Source organism: Argopecten irradians, chromosome 8 (assembly GCF_041381155.1).
Source record: "Argopecten irradians isolate NY chromosome 8, Ai_NY, whole genome shotgun sequence".
NCBI lineage: Eukaryota > Metazoa > Mollusca > Bivalvia > Pectinida > Pectinidae > Argopecten > Argopecten irradians.
In genome coordinates, this window is record NC_091141.1 from 514,215 (window position 1) to 533,315 (window position 19,101).

At 35.3% G+C, this 19,101-nt stretch overlaps 1 protein-coding gene across 1 annotated transcript in view; it reads left to right on the plus strand.

Moving 5' to 3' along the window:
• LOC138328868 (uncharacterized) overlaps positions 1-19,101 on the plus strand; it is a 124,746-nt gene that overhangs the window by 60,779 nt on the left and 44,866 nt on the right. The window contains exons 6-18 of the mRNA XM_069275583.1: positions 1,915-2,048; positions 2,529-2,786; positions 3,088-3,208; positions 3,369-3,506; positions 4,303-4,413; positions 5,968-6,137; positions 6,707-6,866; positions 7,065-7,166; positions 9,697-9,747; positions 12,241-12,374; positions 12,707-12,773; positions 15,010-15,021; positions 18,989-19,093. Of these exons, the coding sequence (XP_069131684.1) occupies positions 1,915-2,048; positions 2,529-2,786; positions 3,088-3,208; positions 3,369-3,506; positions 4,303-4,413; positions 5,968-6,137; positions 6,707-6,866; positions 7,065-7,166; positions 9,697-9,747; positions 12,241-12,374; positions 12,707-12,773; positions 15,010-15,021; positions 18,989-19,093 (1,563 nt within the window). The remainder of the gene's footprint in view (positions 1-1,914; positions 2,049-2,528; positions 2,787-3,087; positions 3,209-3,368; positions 3,507-4,302; positions 4,414-5,967; positions 6,138-6,706; positions 6,867-7,064; positions 7,167-9,696; positions 9,748-12,240; positions 12,375-12,706; positions 12,774-15,009; positions 15,022-18,988; positions 19,094-19,101) is intronic.

Genomic DNA, 19,101 nt, shown 5'->3' on the forward strand with positions numbered 1-19,101 from the left:
TCCAGCTACACCTTGGTATACCTCTGTGTCCAGCTACACCTTGGTATACCTCTGTGTCCAGCTACACCTTGGTATACCTCTGTGTCCCGCTACACCTTGGTATACCTCTGTGTCCAGCTACACCTTGGTATACCTCTGTGTCCAGCTACACCTTGGTATACCTCTGTGTCCAGCTACACCTTGGTATACCTCTGTGTCCAGCTACACCTTGGTTGCGACCAGCTACACCTTGGTATACCTCTGTGTCCAGCTACACCTTGGTATACCTCTGTGTCCAGCTACACCTTGGTATACCTCTGTGTCCAGCTACACCTTGGTATACCTCTGTGTCCAGCTACACCTTGGTATACCTCTGTGTCCAGCTACACCTTGGTATACCTCTGTGTCCAGCTACACCTTGGTATACCTCTGTGTCCAGCTACACCTTGGTATACCTCTGTGTCCAGCTACACCTTGGTATACCTCTGTGTCCAGCTACACCTTGGTATACCTCTGTGTCCAGCTACACCTTGGTATACCTCTGTGTCCAGCTACACCTTGGTATACCTCTGTGTCCAGCTACACCTTGGTATACCTCTGTGTCCAGCTACACCTTGGTATACCTCTGTGTCCAGCTACACCTTGGTATACCTCTGTGTCCAGCTACACCTTGGTATACCTCTGTGTCCAGCTACACCTTGGTATACCTCTGTGTCCAGCTACACCTTGGTATACCTCTGTGTCCAGCTACACCTTGGTATACCTCTGTGTCCAGCTACACCTTGGTATACCTCTGTGTCCAGCTACACCTTGGTATACCTCTGTGTCCAGCTACACCTTGGTATACCTCTGTGTCCAGCTACACCTTGGTATACCTCTGTGTCCAGCTACACCTTGGTATACCTCTGTGTCCAGCTACACCTTGGTATACCTCTGTGTCCAGCTACACCTTGGTATACCTCTGTGTCCAGCTACACCTTGGTATACCTCTGTGTCCAGCTACACCTTGGTATACCTCTGTGTCCAGCTACACCTTGGTATACCTCTGTGTCCAGCTACACCTTGGTATACCTCTGTGTCCAGCTACACCTTGGTATACCTCTGTGTCCAGCTACACCTTGGTATACCTCTGTGTCCAGCTACACCTTGGTATACCTCTGTGTCCAGCTACACCTTGGTATACCTCTGTGTCCAGCTACACCTTGGTATACCTGTTCCTCTGTGTCCAGCTACACCTTGGTATACCTCTGTGTCCAGCTACACCTTGGTATACCTCTGTGTCCAGCTACACCTTGGTATACCTCTGTGTCCAGCTACACCTTGGTATACCTCTGTGTCCAGCTACACCTTGGTATACCTCTGTGTCCAGCTACACCTTGGTATACCTCTGTGTCCATGCAGCTACACCTTGGTATACCTCTGTGTCCAGCTACACCTTGGTATACCTCTGTGTCCAGCTACACCTTGGTATACCTCTGTGTCCAGCTACACCTTGGTATACCTCTGTGTCCAGCTACACCTTGTTATACCTCTGCGTCCAGCTACACAGCATCCATCAAAACTGGGGATAGACTAATTCTATGTCAAAAATAAGGTATAATTTGTAAGTAGACATCAGACTATGGTGTACTTATAATTTAAAAGATGATGACTTTGATACTGTGTATGATTTAGAAGAGGATGACAAGGCTCCACCTCACTACATTACCCAGGAAATATCTGTGTGAGATATATGGTTTGAACTTTTTTTCAGTGACTGTTATTCATCATTTTGCATTTCAGAAGCATTAATTAGTTTAATTCTTTTACTATAATGTGTGTTATATATTCTCTTTAAATAAAAAGATGACCAAGATTTACTCTTTAGAATGTCTGTAGGTGCAGGGATACACTGAAGCAATCATAATTTCAAAGTTTGATTTTATATCATTTCAGTTTGTGAGGTCAAGGGTGAGAGGTTGTAGGTCGGGTCCCTCACAGTGTGCTCCCAAGATAAATACAGAGGAGAATACCACATTAATATTTGAGTCACGGTTTGAGAGTGGAAACCTAGCCAAGGCCTGCCAAGTGTATGTATATATTTACTATATAAATGGTCAGATACAGTAGAATTGGAATTTACTTCATTAAATTAAATACATGACACTGTATGTCTTAATATTTTAAGATCACTATAACAGAAATGAAGAATTGGACTGGAAGATAGGGGCTTCCAGCATTCAGTAAAAAAAACATAAGAAAAAATCCAAAACAGCTTCTCAAATATTGAAAATTGTTATACATACAGATATAAAGTAATGTTTTAATAATGAACCAAGTACCTAACATGATCTACTTGAAATAAAAATAAATCTTAGTCTCATCCCAAAAATGATGAATACAAATTTAATTACAAAGTTGTATTCAAAACCAAAATTCAATGAAATATGAGCATAGTAAAAGCAAAAGAATAGAATACAAAACCAAAAATTGAGAATTCGGAGTCAGGTGTTCCAGAAGAGCTATTTTATCCTTGTTCAGTTTAGTATCATTTGTCTTATATCTTACAGCGAAGGCACAAACGACTACGAAATGTGGCTACGTTACGATCTCTATACCAACAAACATATACAGTGGTATTACTTCAGGGTATCAAATACTCGTGCCAATGTTAAATATCGCTTCACCATCGTCAATTTCATCAAGTCTGACAGCCTGTATAACTATGGTATGAAGCCATTGATGTACAGCGAGAAGGAGGCTCAGACGAAGAAGGTCGGCTGGATACGGTCCGGCAGTGACATCAAGTACTACAGGAATAACATCAAGTAAGTACTGAGAAATTAATACAAACAAGAATTCTGTGCTAAATATGCATGAATGAAATGGGCGTAGTGGTATTTCTAGATATATGCAGAAGATGAAAACAAAAATCTACTTAAAAGACCCCTTTATCTATTGTAGACAAATTTTTAAATGATTCAAGAAAGTTCTGTTGCTTCATGTGCACGTAATGTCCTCATGTATATATTGTTCATCCAAATCAAGATATTTCATAATTTCAAAAGAATGTTTTGTCAAACATGTCCGTTCATAAAACTCATTAAAGATGAGATATCTTTGTTGTAGATATGAGACTTCCAAGGGAGAGAAGCCATTTTACTCCCTAACATGGACGGTGGAATTCCCACACGACCACGACACAGTGTACTTTGCTCATTGCTTCCCATACACTTATACAGACCTTCAAGTAAGTGTCAGCACAGTTCAGCACAATATCTTAATATACTACTACATTAATTGTAATTGAATTATTGTATGGAATGAATCAAAAGAATTGACTTTATGTTAGGTTGCAATATAGATATAAATTTTAGGAAAATTATAATAATTTAATTTTCTCCTTGTAGGATTATCTACTAGATATATCCAATGATCCGGTAAAGTCCAAAATCTGTAAACAGAGAGTGCTATGTCGGACACTCGCCGGAAACCTAGTCTACGTGCTCACCATAACCTCACCTTCACAGAACCCAGAAGACATCAAGGTTGGTTGACAGATTATAAAAGTAGTGTTACTGTATAAGTTAATAATGATGGAGATATCACAAACATTTCAGTCTATTCACTGTCTTTAGGGTCAACACAAAATTATGCACCATCTGAGACATGAGGACACCATTGCTACCAGCTATCATCTGGTACCAATCTTAGAGGTTGCATTTTTAGCCCATCATCATCAGATGGTGTGCCATACAGATTTTGAGGCTGATTGGAAAACAGTTGAAGTTTGTTATCGCTATTTCTTAAGATTTACTAAAAGGAGCTTTGCAGTACCAGTCTATTCCTGAATGACAGAGCATGTCAATTTGACAAATAGCATTTCAATGGGGTTAACCCCTTGTGGTTGTCCACCAATCTGTTAACAATGCTTTGTAACTAATTATTTCTGACTCTGAAACTTATATCGTTACAATAATGATTTGTGAATCCTGAAGTTTTATATTGCAATTTTCAAGATTAACATATCAAATTTCATTTTGCACTTTCTTGACAAATGCTTCAAATATATTCCACACACATCAAATGAACGGTAACGACTTTGTCCATATTTTTATCTGATTGTTTGAATGATAATGCAACTAGAATGAGGAGAGAAAGAAGAGAAAAGAACAGAAAAGAAATCTATCATTCATTTGACTAACATAGAACATACAATGGTGGGCACCAAGATCCCTCTGGGATCTCTTGTTAAAATCCCCCATTACATTTGAATAGAGGTTATTTCCTTAGAGACCCTTCAGTGCTCAAGGCTTACAAATAAATGACATAATTTTATTTCAGCATAAGAAAGCCGTCGTGATCACATCTCGGGTACATCCAGGAGAGTGTAATGCTAGCTGGATGATGAAGGGTTTCCTTGACTACCTAACCGGTAACTCAGCAGATGCTAAGGTAGGATATTTTGTCCTAATCTTTAAGTCTCCTCCACAGGTAACTCAGTAGATGCTAAGGTAGGATATCTTATCCTAAACCTTAAGTCTCCTCCACAGGTAACTCAGTAGATGCTAAGGTAGGATATTTTATCCTAAACATTAAGTCTCCTCCACAGGTAACTCAGTAGATGCTAAGGTAAGATATTTTATTCTAATCGTTATGTCTCCTCCACAGGTAACTCAGTAGATGCTAAGGTAGGATATTTTATCCTAATCGTTAAGTCTCCTCCACAGGTAACTCAGTAGATGCTAAGGTAGGATATTTTATTCTAATCGTTAAGTCTCCTCCACAGGTAACTCAGTAGATGCTAAGGTAAGATATTTTATCCTAAACGTTAAGTCTCCTCCACAGGTAACTCAGTAGATGCTAAGGTAAGATATTTTATTCTAATCGTTAAGTCTCCTCCACAGGTAACTCAGTAGATGCTAAGGTAGGATATTTTATCCTAATCGTTAAGTCTCCTCCACAGGTAACTCAGTAGATGCTAAGGTAGGATATCTTATCCTAAACATTAAGTCTCCTCCACAGATAACTCAGTAGATGCTCAGGTAGGATATTTTATCCTAATCGTTAAGTCTCCTCTACAGGTAACTCAGTAGATGCTAAGGTAAGAATTATTTTATCCTAAACGTTAAGTCTCCTCCACGAGTAACTCAGCAGATGCTAAGGTAAGATATTTTATCCTAAACATTAAGTCTCCTCCACAGATAACTCAGTAGATGCTAAGGTAGGATATTTTATCCTAATCGTTAAGTCTCCTCCACAGGTAACTCAGCAGATGCTAAGGTTTGATATTTTATCCTAAACGTTAAGTCTCCTCCACGGGTACGTCAGCAGATGCTAAGGTAGGATATTTTATCCTAAACGTTAAGTCTTCTCCACGGGTACGTCAGCAGATGCTAAGGTAGGATATTTTATCCTAAACATTAAGTCTCCTCCACAGATAACTCAGCAGATGCTAAGGTAGGATATTTTATCCTAAACGTTAAGTCTCCTCCACGGGTAACTCAGCAGATGCTAAGGTAGGATATTTTATCCTAAACATTAAGCCTCCTCCACAGGTAACTCAGCAGATGCTAAGGTAGGATATTTTATCCTAAACGTTAAGTCTCCTCCACGGGTACGTCAGCAGATGCTAAGTAGGATATTTTATCCTAAACATTAAGTCTCCTCACAGATAACTCAGCAGATGCTAAGGTAGGATATTTTATCCTAAACGTTAAGTCTCCTCCACGGTAACTCAGCAGATGCTAAGGTAGGATTTTATCCTAAACGTTAAGTCTCCTCCACTAAACATTAAAGCCTCCTCCACATTCATACTTTACACAGTTACTTTCATAAGGCATGATTTTATAACATTTTACACACGAAATTAGCTGAAAATCATTTGCTGCTAAAACTGTTGATACATAATTTGATCAATGAGGAAGAATGAGTGAGTGTTGAATTTTCAAAGTCTATATCTACTGTATTTTATATATTAATAGAATTTTAAACATTTCTGTTGTTAAGCTTCTGCGAGATACGTTCATCTTCAAGATTGTGCCAATGTTGAACCCAGACGGGGTGATAGTGGGTAACTATCGGTGCTCCCTGGCTGGCCGAGACCTCAACAGGAACTACAAAACAGTGCTCAAAGACTCGTACCCTTCCGTGTGGCACACGAAAAACATGATCAGGAAGTAGGTGGCAATACTTACTGGCAGATGTTTATGGAAAAGGGAGATAATCCTCCTTTTTTGCTTATTCTATTAGGATATAAACTCTGCTGGCTATATATATATCTAAACAACCAGCTCTCACCATTGCATGTGCATTTGTTTAATTACATTTTATCTGATAGAAGTCACTACTAAGCAGAATAGATCATACAAATACACATGCTATGGTGAGAATTAGTATTAGGTGAACACTGGCTGCCAGTGAGACATCTGTTACCTGTTACCTCTTCTTAGACACCATAGTTAGCTAGTTCCAGCTAGTTGTGGCACATTTTGTTCATTTACTAGATTGTTGTCTGGTTGCGTCATATGTTTTCTGATATCTAAAACAAATATATAGGCTGGAATGTTTTAGATCAAACATCTGCTCTTCAATAGCAGAAATGTTATGTATAGATCAACTGTAATTCCACTAAAAACAATGAGTGTGTTTGTTCAATTGAAATTATATCTTATTTATAACTAGATTGTTCAATTGTATAAATGCAATTTGCAGAATTCTGTAATTAAATTTTCTATTGTGCCCACAGACTCCTCCAAGAAAGAGAGATCATTGTATATTGTGACCTCCACGGACATAGCAGAAAACAAAATGTGTTCATCTACGGCTGTGAAAACCGCCACAACCCTGAGAAACGTCTCCGAGAACGAATCTTCCCGGTCATGCTCAACAAAAATGCTCCAGACAAGGTATCAGTGATGAAATGACATTTCTGGTCATGAAAAGTTAACTTCTTTGCACAAAGGTTAACTTTCCCATTCTGTTTTCTATAGTGTTATTTATAAAATATCAGTTCCTTTTTCAGCTGGCAATGTTTTTGAACTTAGTAAATAAAAGTTCATAATCTGCATTCTTTTTTATCAAGATAAATCCTTTATCTGTTGTAGTTCAAATTTGAATCATGTAAGTTCAAAGTTCAGAAGAGTAAAGAAGGGACTGGACGAATTGTCATGTGGCACATGGGTATCATGAACAGTTACACAATGGAGGTAAGTCACATCATATAAATATGTAGTGTTAATTAAGTTTGGTGGTCAAAAACCTGTACAGTACTGTATTATATCGTTTGAGAAGAAGAAAAATATAAGTAACATAGTATAGCTCTGGTACTGTTCACAAATTAATTATCAAATACTCATCCATTACAGGAATTGTGAGATTGTAAAATGACTTTGGTTTGAGAATAATTAGTTCTACTTTCGGCAATTTTAATATAATATCATGCAGGGCCATTAACAACTCCTGAAGGTGGTATTCAAAGTCTTCACAAAGTTCATTGTTTTATTTCATCCATAGTATTGCAATTGGCCATATGAAAAAAATATGTTTGGTATAATTATTTGCCATAAGAAATACACGCATTTATATATGCATGTACATTTAACTCATTTGCCCCTGAAAATTATGAACAATTCAAGCTTTTGAATCAGAAGAGATCAAAAGTGTCTTCAGATTAGAATGAGTTTAAACTGTTGATGTGTCTTCAGATTAGAATGAGTTTAAACTGTTGATGTGTCTTCAGATTAGAATGAGTTTAAACTATTGATGTGTCTTCAGATTAGAATGAGTTTAAACTATTGATGTGTCTTCAGATTAGAATGAGTTGAAACTGTTGATGTGTCTTCAGATTAGAATGAGTTTAAACTATTGATGTGTCTTCAGATTAGAATGAGTTTAAACTGTTGATGTGTCTTCAGATTAGAATGAGTTTAAACTGCTGATGTGTCTTCAGATTAGAATGAGTTTAAACTGTTGATGTGTCTTCATATTAGAATGAGTTTAAACTGTTGATGTGTCTTCAGATTAGAATGAGTTTAAACTATTGATGTGTCTTCAGATTAGAATGAGTTTAAACTGTTGATGTGTCTTCAGATAAGAATGAGTTTAAACTGTTGATGTGTCTTCAGATTAGAATGAGTTTAAACTATTGATGTGTCTTCAGATAAGAATGAGTTTAAACTATTGATGTGTCCTCAGATTAGAATAGTTTAAACTATTGATGTGTCTTCAGATTAGAATGAGTTTAAACTATTGATGTGTCTTCAGATTAGAATGAGTTTAAACTGTTGATGTGTCTTCAGATTAGAATGAGTTTAAACTGTTGATGTGTCTTCAGATTAGAATGAGTTTAAACTATTGATGTGTCTTCAGATAAGAATGAGTTTAAACTATTGATGTGTCTTCAGATTAGAATGAGTTTAAACTTTGATTGTCCTCAGATTAGATGATTTTAAACTTTTGTGTTCAGATAGAATGAGTTTAAACTGTTGATGTGTCTTCAGATTAGAATGAGTTTAACTATTGATGTGTCTTCACACTAGAATGAGTTTAAACTGTTGACTGTGCTTCCAGACAACAATGAGTTTAAACTATTGATGTGTCATACATGGATTATAGACTTTGACCGACAAACTATGAGTAGTCTTCAGATGATACTAAACTGATACTGTGCTCCCACAATACTAAGGTATTTAGACTACTGTTGATCCCGACAATACTATGGTTATAAACTACTGTGATCCGACAATTATGTGTCTCAGTTAAGAATGAGTTTAAACTGTTGATGGCCGACAATACAATGGTTTAAACTATGTGATGTGTCTTCAGACTGTGATCCGACAATATGGTTAAAGATGTATATAGATACTGTGATCCCGACAATACTAAGGTATATAGACTACTGTGATCCCGACAATACTAAGGTATATAGATGTATCACGAGATACCGACAATACTAAGGTATATAGACTACTGTGATCCCGACAATACTAAGGTATATAGACTACTGTGATCCCGACAATACTAAGGTATATAGACTACGGTATCCCGACAATACTAAGGTATATAGACTACTGTGATCCCGACAATACTAAGGTATATAGAGATCACTTGAGATACGACAATACTAAGGTATATAGACTACTGTGATCCGACAATACTAAGGTATATAGACTACTGTGATCCCGACAATACTAAGGTATATAGACTACTGTATCCCGACAATACTAAGGTATATAGACTACTGTGATCCGACAATACTAGGTATATAGACTACTGTGATCCCGACAATACTAAGGTATATAGACTACTGTGATCCCGACAATACTATGGTATATAGACTACTGTGATCCCGACAATACTAAGGTACTACGATCGACATAGTATAGACTACTGAGATACCGACAATACTATGGTATATAGACTACTGTGATCCCGACAATACTAAGCTATGTAGACTACTGTGATCCCGACAATACTAAGGTATATAGACTACTGTGATCCCGACAATACTATGGTATATAGACTACTGTGATCCCGACAATACTAAGGTATATAGACTACTGTGATCCCGACAATACTATGGTATATAGACTACTGTGATCCCGACAATACTAAGGTATATAGACTACTGTGATCCCGACAATACTAAGGTATATAGACTACTGTGATCCCGACAATACTAAGGTATATAGACTACTGTGATCCCGACAATACTAAGGTATATAGATGTATCACAAGATACCGACAATACTAAGGTATATAGACTACTGTGATCCCGACAATACTAAGGTATATAGACTACTGTGATCCCGACAATACTATGGTATATAGACTACTGTGATCCCAACAATGCTAAGGTATATAGATGTATCACGACAACTCAGCAAAACTTAACTCAGAATTTACTTCAGTTTGACTTTGAGCATGAGGTGAAAATGAATGCCATTTCATTATTTTACAAACATTATAGTTTCATTGATTCATCAAGCATAGTAGTTGTGTTTAATACTCTTGACACCAATTGAACAGAATTTCCAGGTATATATGTAGGAAGAGAATGTTTTTTATACCATGAAATCCTTTTCTGTGATGGTAACTTTATAAAATGACATGCTAGGTTTAACTAACACCATTTCCATACTGCTCGCACCTTTTATCTAGAAGTGATGCTTCTCTTATCATCATTCTGTGGAACCATTGAAATACATCGGAAATATTATGTATGGCAATTTCTACATGTTGTCATAAATATGATACATTTCTACCTTCATGCATTGTAAATAATGTATCAATTTTTGTTGCTTTTGCTTGCCATTCATGATGCTCGGTAATCCCAATATACGCTGAATAACTACGGTAATTATTCACTTGATGGTAACTTTATAAAATGACATGCTAGGTTTAACTAACACCATTTCCATACTGCTCGCACCTTTTATCTAGAAGTGATGCTTCTCTTATCATCATTCTGTGGAACCATTGAAATACATTGGAAATATTATGTATGGCAATTTCTACATGTTGTCATAAATATGATACATTTCTACCTTCATACATTGTAAATAATGTATCAATTTTTGTTGCTTTTGCTTGCCATTCATGATGCTCGGTAATCCCAATATACGCTGAATAACTACGGTAATTATTCACTTGATAATTCAGATGAGGCACATTACCATAGTGCCTGCCCTCCCCCATACATAGCCTCACCATCACCTTGTATATATAGTCACAACGGTACCTAAATCATGGACAACTTTAGGCTTCTGTGTGCATGATCACAGAGAACAAAATATAAAAAGTTGCCTGGATCATTTATTACTTCATCTTTTGTTTTTATCAGATCTTCATTGCCATAGATTTATTTGCATAAAGACATTACCTCAAATTTTTATATTTGTTTGTTGTTCATTTATCATTTTGACCACTGCACAGTGCATAAATCACAGGTACATTATCTTTTCGCTGTTTAGCCACCATCACTTTACACTAAGCTACATTATTGTATAATATCATTTTATATTTTTGCTTTGCTTCACTAACACCCTATAGTTAAGATTCTATACTTCACTAGTAATAGAAGTTCTGGTTGGAATCAGGTCGGATGATTGTTAAAAATATATCATATTGATTGGTAATCTAAATCTAGATTCTGATATCTCGAAACAAAAGTGCAGACTTCAAGATTTTCTCCTTATGTAACATATTTGAAAAATATTTTGACTGAAGTTGTGTAATCGTGATGGCAGGGTCCATTATCCAGAATGGTGTTTGTTTACTAATTGTCATATTTTTTTAATTAGTTTTTTAAGTTTTAGTCAGCCAAAATTAAACCTGCAGATTGATTACACATTACTTACCAGTATATGCTTTGTTTATATTAATTCACTCGCACTGTTCCTTATTTGATATGCTTACTGTGTCACTTGCATTAAGCTTCACTATTTATTTTACCAGTTGTATTTTTATGCAGTGGAACTTTTATTTTTATTTAGATTTAAAATGATATAGAATACTGCAGATAAAATAGGATGCAGATCATGAATTATTTATTTATTTATTTGCAGTTATTTGGAGAGATTTGTTACTGGTATTAGAGTAGTAACCATGGTTTTGAAAAATGTAGTTAAAATTGATTTCAAATACATGAAAACTTTATAATATTATTCGTTATATAAAACCTCTATTACTATTTGTTTTCAAATTATTAGCAAATATTGATTATTTCGTCTGTGCTACATCTCATTATTGGATAAGACTGATTTAGTAATAGGTCTGCTTGAAGATGATAACTCTACTAATATGTAATTATTACAGATATTCATATGATTTGACAGTATTCACTTAAAAAATTCTCAACTACAGTTAAGAACAGACAACCTTAAGTGGAGCTGTTGTTATCACATGGTGTTTCTGCTTTTCTGACATATATGGGAAGTCATGTAGTTATCTCCCTTTTACATAGTTTTCTCCCTTTTATACAGATTGCATATCTGTCAATAGCCGTCAGACTTTTGGATTCTACTGGGTCCAATAATAAAAGAAAGGAATACAAAGTTATTTAAGGATCAATCCACATGGTAAAAAAACCAATCACATTTGATATTGTGTACTCCATCGACAAGGTGCCATATCATAATGATGTGTTGTTAACTTACTCGTGATTGTAATTACAGTGTGCTATATAACATTTGGATGTAATTTGCTTACATGGATCTGGCTGTAATTACAATGTTTAAGTTCTGATTGTAGTGTATCAATGTGTCTTGATTGTAATTTCAGTGTGCTAATGTACTTCTGGAACTGGAGGATAAGATGAAGAGAGACATCCTTGCCAAACTCCAGAGAGCAGGAATCAGCCCTAGCTCTGCAGATGACATCGACCTCAGCGATGACTTCAGCTCTCTGGAGTCCAGGTCAATATTTCCAACAAATTTTTCTTTTAAATATGTATCCCATTTTTGTAAAGAACAAAGCTAGCAAACATGTGATGTCTCAATCAATTCCTACTGGCAAGTGCAGATCACACACTAATATGCTTATTGTAATGTTAAATAAAGAATATTGTTAATAAATGATCAATGCTATAACAATTGAGAAATGAGAAAATATTTATCAGCTTAATATTTTACGTGTTTGAGCATCTAGCAGCATCTGCTGCTACTATATTGAGCCAATATATATTTTCATTCACTGATTATATAGTATTTTATATTATTTCTGTATGTTTCTGTTTTGTGTGTTGTAGTGACGGTGGATCCGACAGCTCAGTCTCCGATGGACCTCCAGTACATTTACAGTTCGGTCCTCAAAGGGTAGGTAACTCTAGTCTAAAAGTCATTTTGTCACGGTGGAGATTTCTATTATCAGAATTCTGTTCATCATTTACATTTTGAAAATAATTTCTGCTTTTATTCATTATTTCTGGACATATTTGTGGGGAAAATCTTGGTAGACTTGAATTTCCATTACTGATGTTGATGGACATTGAAGGCTTCATTGAAGATTTTGATAACGAAAGTCCAATGAAGATACCACTGAAATGTATCGTCGATGAAATTAATGGGTTTCTTCTATGAAAAAATCAATGAATCCATGATATAGCTATTGGAGCTTTTCTTTGTTGAATGAAGAGTGGAAAAAGTGTAAAGAAAAACTGGCACAAAATGTAAATGATCAACAGTAAGAGGGAGATAATTGGTGACTGTTCGATCAAATTTCGCAGTAATTAACTTTGGTAGACTTTGGATTAAAATTGCATGGAATTTGGGTATAATCACTTAATATAGGGTTGGATTTGATAATAAAATGGCATTGATTGCATGATTCTGTGACCATGTTTATGGAAGGACCGGGAAGCTAACAGTCCGGTAAAGTGTGTTTGTGTGTATATACGCAAGATTATTGCTTACCTACCAAACAACTTATAACACTGCTGAATATAATATTACTGAATATTTATAGTTTATCAGTTTGAATGGCTGTGTTTTATGATTTGTGTTGATAAAACTAAGTGATCATGGCCTTTGTTTAAAGATTGGAATAAAACCAAATATATTATCAATATTCTACTTGTAACACATGTTTTATGTAACTATTTTTTTTTTTACATGAATAATGCAAAGTTAATAAGTAACACAAATTAAGTTGTGTGATCCAATGTTGCTTTATATCATATACCAAGGCATTCCATTTAGTATAACATGTTAAATTCTCTGTAATTAAAAAATATGCATCTTTCTTATATAGAACTAATTATAGTGCCACATTATGATATGGTTTTGTTTTCTGATCAACTGAAGATAATTCTCTCTTGTAACAATATTCCCTTTTTCAATACAGTAGTCAAATTACCATATTCGATGTAATAAGCGCCCTCATCCCTATAAGCACGCCTCCCCCTTTTTAGGCTACAATTTCACTTAATTTGAATTTAATACAGACTGAAAATATGAAAACTGTGTTGGTTCCTTACTGATTTCTTTTGTGAATTGATTTATGGCTAACTCTGTAGAATAAATTTATGAAAAGCAAGTCCAAATTTGTTTCTATTAAGTGCCCCTTTATTTGTTTCATTTTTTTAAACACCCTGGGGACTTATTGGGTCTAGTACGGTACCATTGTTTTTCCATTCCAAGGTACTATTTGATAATGTATACTAAGACCCAATTCCTTCAGCTGTATTTGATGTTGTGACCAATATTGATATGAATATTTGATTTGATATGTGCATTCAGAAACTAATCAGTGTTTACATTTTCTGTGTCAATTAACAGGTATATTAACGTTATCATTTTCTTCTTGTATTATTCTCTAAACACATTTCAATTTTATATATATGTATAGTAAATACCTGACTACATATCTTACATATCATACAGTTTAATGTAAAATAATGATAAATAGGAATAACTGCTGTTAATAATTAGTAATTAAGGTCTGTTCGGGAGAAGACCTATATAGGCTTGCCTGTTGTCTGATCCCTTTAATATTTGTTATTTATAAAATATGTTGAAATGAAATTAAGGTCTGTTGTACTGTAGTTCGATATTAATTCATATATAACATCAATTTTTACACTTAAAAGACATTTAAGATTATAAAGAATCATGTAATTTTGTTATCTAATTTAAAGTCATATCAAATAATAAAGATTTTAGTTTGTATTCTACAATCATCAACATTTTAGAACTAAGACATATTTAATTGTTACCTGTGTGTCTAGAACAGATTGTTTATCAGAAATATATAGGTTGACTATAGAGTTTCTACCTCAGGATATGCCACAGGTAGTTTTTGTCTTTTGGAATATGGAGTTATCTACCCTTGATTTAAGCAGACATTGATTATAACACCATTTGTGTGTCCACTAGATATCATTCTGTGAGCAATCAATGGAATTTTTCACATAGGTAATATTTTGACAATCAGTGTCTGCTACATAGAGTAGATAATTCTCAATACGAAAGGAACAGAAGGATTTGTAATTATAATTCTGACAAATATTTGGCGACACTCGACTAATTCTCGTCTCTCTGTGTCTTTTGGCAGGAGGACATACAAGTACGTACCCCGTACAGATTCCGCATGTTGTCTCAACAAGTTTGTTATCTCCTCTTAATCCATTTTCCCTCTGATGTGTTTTTCGCTTCACATATACCTGGAGTAACCTCCCTTTGCTTGTTATAATTATATTAAGACTTTGACCTAATTTCCAGTATGGAATTAATTATTTGCAAATGATGTTTCATCCTTTAATCTATATTTCTTTACATAGATATGAACTTAATAACTTAGAATTTCTTCAATGCTCAAAGATTTTTTTTATTTTGTTCTGAATATTGTGAAATTTCCATGCATTAATTCTCACAATGATCTCAGCTTCCTAAGACTATACTTACAAATAATGATGAGTGCATCCTCTGATAACAGTTGATTAACAGATGGAAGAAAACCTATCAGAAGTTAATTTCTTCTTGTTTATATACGTATGACATCAGAGGTAATAGATTATATCAAAATGATTGACTTGCCTTTGGGACATTATACAAGTATAGATGTAGGACATGTTTTCCCCTTTTGTAATGAGACTGCAATAACAGCCATTATCATAAAGAGGATGCTCTTTATATCTGCTGTGGTTTTCTTGCTAATCTGTGTAATAGTTTGTTGTGACTACATTGATAAATTACTTTGCTGTTGTCTGGTAACAACTTGGCCGTCACTATAATGGAAAAGACATATCATAAACTGTTGTCAAAGGAACAGACATTATAGACCTCTGTCATGTGACAGACATCGCAGACTTATGTCATTGTCATGTGACAAATATCATAGTTTTGTGACGTGTGACAAACTTCGCAGACTTATGTCATTGTCATGTGACAAATATCATAGTTTTGTTACATGCGACAGACATTGCAGACTTATGTCATTTTCATGTGACAAATATCATAGTTTTATGACGTGTGACAGACATCACAGACTTATGTCATTGTCATGTGACAAATATCATAGTTTTATGACGTGTGACAGACATCACAGACTTATGTCATTGTCATGTGACAAATATCATAGTTTTATGACGTGTGACAGACATCACAGACTTATGTCATTGTCATGTGACAAATATCATAGTTTTATGACGTGTGACAGACATCACAGACTTACTTATGCCATTGTCATGTGACAAATATCATAGTTTTGTGACGTGTGACAAACTTCGTAGACTTATGTCATTGTGGTCAATGATGGTGATGGCACGTCCTCCTGTAGTTGTTGTGAGGTAATGACTGATGTAAGATGGATTTTATTGGTGCTGGAAATATAATGATGGTGTTGGTTCATGGCTGTCTGACCATTTCTTATACTTTAAAGTTCAGGATGGTGTAATTTCTTATTTCATTTTTTTTTTATGTTGTTCATTGTAAATGTTCATTATGAATGATAATGTAAGGAACTTCCAGATTGAAGGTAGAAGATTCCATGATTTTCAGATAAAACATATATATGCATATGTATAGTACTATTATAAAGACTAATATCACCAGATATATATGTTTCTTTTTAGTTAAATATCACAATCACATTGTTATTTCCATTGTAAAACTGCACTCTTTTTACTAATGTAATTGTACCTGAGCTTATCTTTTAATGTTTTTTAAGTTACTTGGCAGACCCAGATACCTGATATTGTAGTATTTTGATGTAAATGGTTATCATCAGCATTCTATTGCTTGACCTTAAACTTCATTTTTATTATGCTCCCCCTGCAACAAAGTTAGAGAAGGGATATGCTGGATTCAGGTTGTCTGTCTGTCCATCTGTAGGCACAATGATCGACTGACTACTACTCCTGAACTACTAGAGATTTCATTGAATCTTGGTGGTAATATTCCATATACTGTGAAGTTGTGTGGAATAATATTGGAATGAGAAAATCACAATCATTGACATATGTTTGTGGGGAAGGTATGGGGTATAAGTTGGCCTCCTAGATACTTAACAAGAATCAACATAGAAACACATACCGGATAGTTGACTAGGTGATCAAATCTGATTCTTTGAAGACTAAACCATTGACTTCCTCTGGAGTTCATCTTTAGATACGCATACTGCATGCATTTGGATGCTACTGAAAGTCTCTCTCGTTGCACTCTCCTCTATCATAAATCCATAGATATGGACATTGTTTCATGTCAAAGGTCGTATCATTCCCATTCATCCTTCATAAAAATCTATCCAGAGTCTTTGACCAACAATCATGTAAACTGCTTAGGATTTTATAATGTATAAATGATCTGTATAGAAGGAAAGTTTTGCTATTTGACTGAGAAAAATATTGGAAGATTTTGCCTCAATTAAGCGGCAATACATTCTAATTTAAGATTAAAATTTGTGTAGACACACTACCTATATTAGTGTTGTAGCACCAGCTGACAGTAACAGCCGGACTTCTAACAATTCAAACTGAAATGTTCATTCATGGTAAATAGCTTACATATTGTCATTTGAGTTTATATCATAGCAAATAATGCTGACATACAGCATACAAACTGATTTGTTGTGATGTAAAACTCTGCTGTGTATTTTTACTTTTATTTATCTTTTGTTTTGCTGCCTTGTTTTATGACTTGGTGAGTTTTCTTGTTCTAAATGTATTAATTTTTGCCATAATTTTATCCTTTTTAGCCCACCATCATCAGATGGTGGGCTATTCAAATCGCTTTTTGTCCATGGTCCGTGGTCCGTCTTCCGTCCGTCCTTCCGTCCGTCCATTAACAATTCTTGTTATCGCTATTTCTCACAAAGTACTAAAGGGATCTGCCTCAAATTTCATATGCAAGTTCTCCTAGGGCCCTAGTTGTGCATATTGTATTTTGAGACTGATCGGCCAACAAGATGGCCGCCAGGCAGCCATCTTGGATTTTGATAGTTAAAGTTTGTTATCGCTATTTCTCAGAAAGCGCTGAAGGGATCTGTCTCAAATTTCAGATGTAGGTTCCCATAGGGCCCTAGTTGTGCATGTTGCGTTTTGGGACCGATTGGTCAACAAGATGGCCGCCAGGCAGCCATCTTGGATTTTGATAGTTAAATTTTGTTATCGCTATTTCTCACAAAGTACTAAAGGGATCTGCCTCAAATTTCATATGCAAGTTCTCCTAGGGCCCTAGTTGTGCATATTGTATTTTTGGATCATTTAGTCAACAAGATGGCCGCCAGGCAGCCGTCTTGGATTTTGATAGTTAAAGTTTGTTATCGCTATTTCTCAGAAAGTACTAAAGGGATCTGTCTCAAATTTCAGATGTAGATTCCCATAGGGCCCTTATTGTGCATCTTGCGTTTTGGGACCAATCTGTGAACAAGATGGCCGCCAGGCAGCCATCTTGGATTTTAATAGTTAAAGTTTGTTATCGCTATTTCTCACAAAGTGCTGAAGGGATCTGTCTCAAATTTCAGATGTAGGTTCCCATAGGGGCCTTGTTGTGGATATTGCGTTTTAGGACCGATCGGTCAACAAGATGGCCGCCAGGCAGCCATCTTGGATTTTGATAGTTGAAGTTTGTTACTGCTATTTCTCAGAAAATAGTGAAGCGATCTGTCTAAAATTTTGTATGTTGTATGTTTGAAAAAGTTTGAAAAGCAGAGAAAAGATCCATCTTTCCATTGTCAGACATAGATCATTCTTTGGTGGGCGCCAAGATCCCTCTGGGATCTCTTGTTTATTGTTCTACTTTTTTCCTGATTTCTGATTTTTCTTCAATAAACAAATACCAGAATTAATATTTAAATATATTCATATTTTTCAAATCATTTTTTTTTCTTTCTTTTCCTTTAATATCTGTTGTTTATATAGTCCAGGGATTAATTTGACAAGTCCATGACTAGAACTACTTCTCTTATAACAATCTCAAAGTCCTTTGTTCAAAAACTTTAAAAACACATCACCTAAGTCTGTTATAAAATATCCATTTCTGTGACTTATTGTTTGTCTTTTCATACAGTAACTGTTATTTAACTCTTTTTACAGCCGCTAAAAAAGAAGAAGAAATTAAAGACAAAGAAGGAGAGAGACAGAGTAAGAAGCTTTAAGGAAGACACAAAGAAAGCTCCGTCTGGGGATAGGCCGTCTTCCGTTAGTAT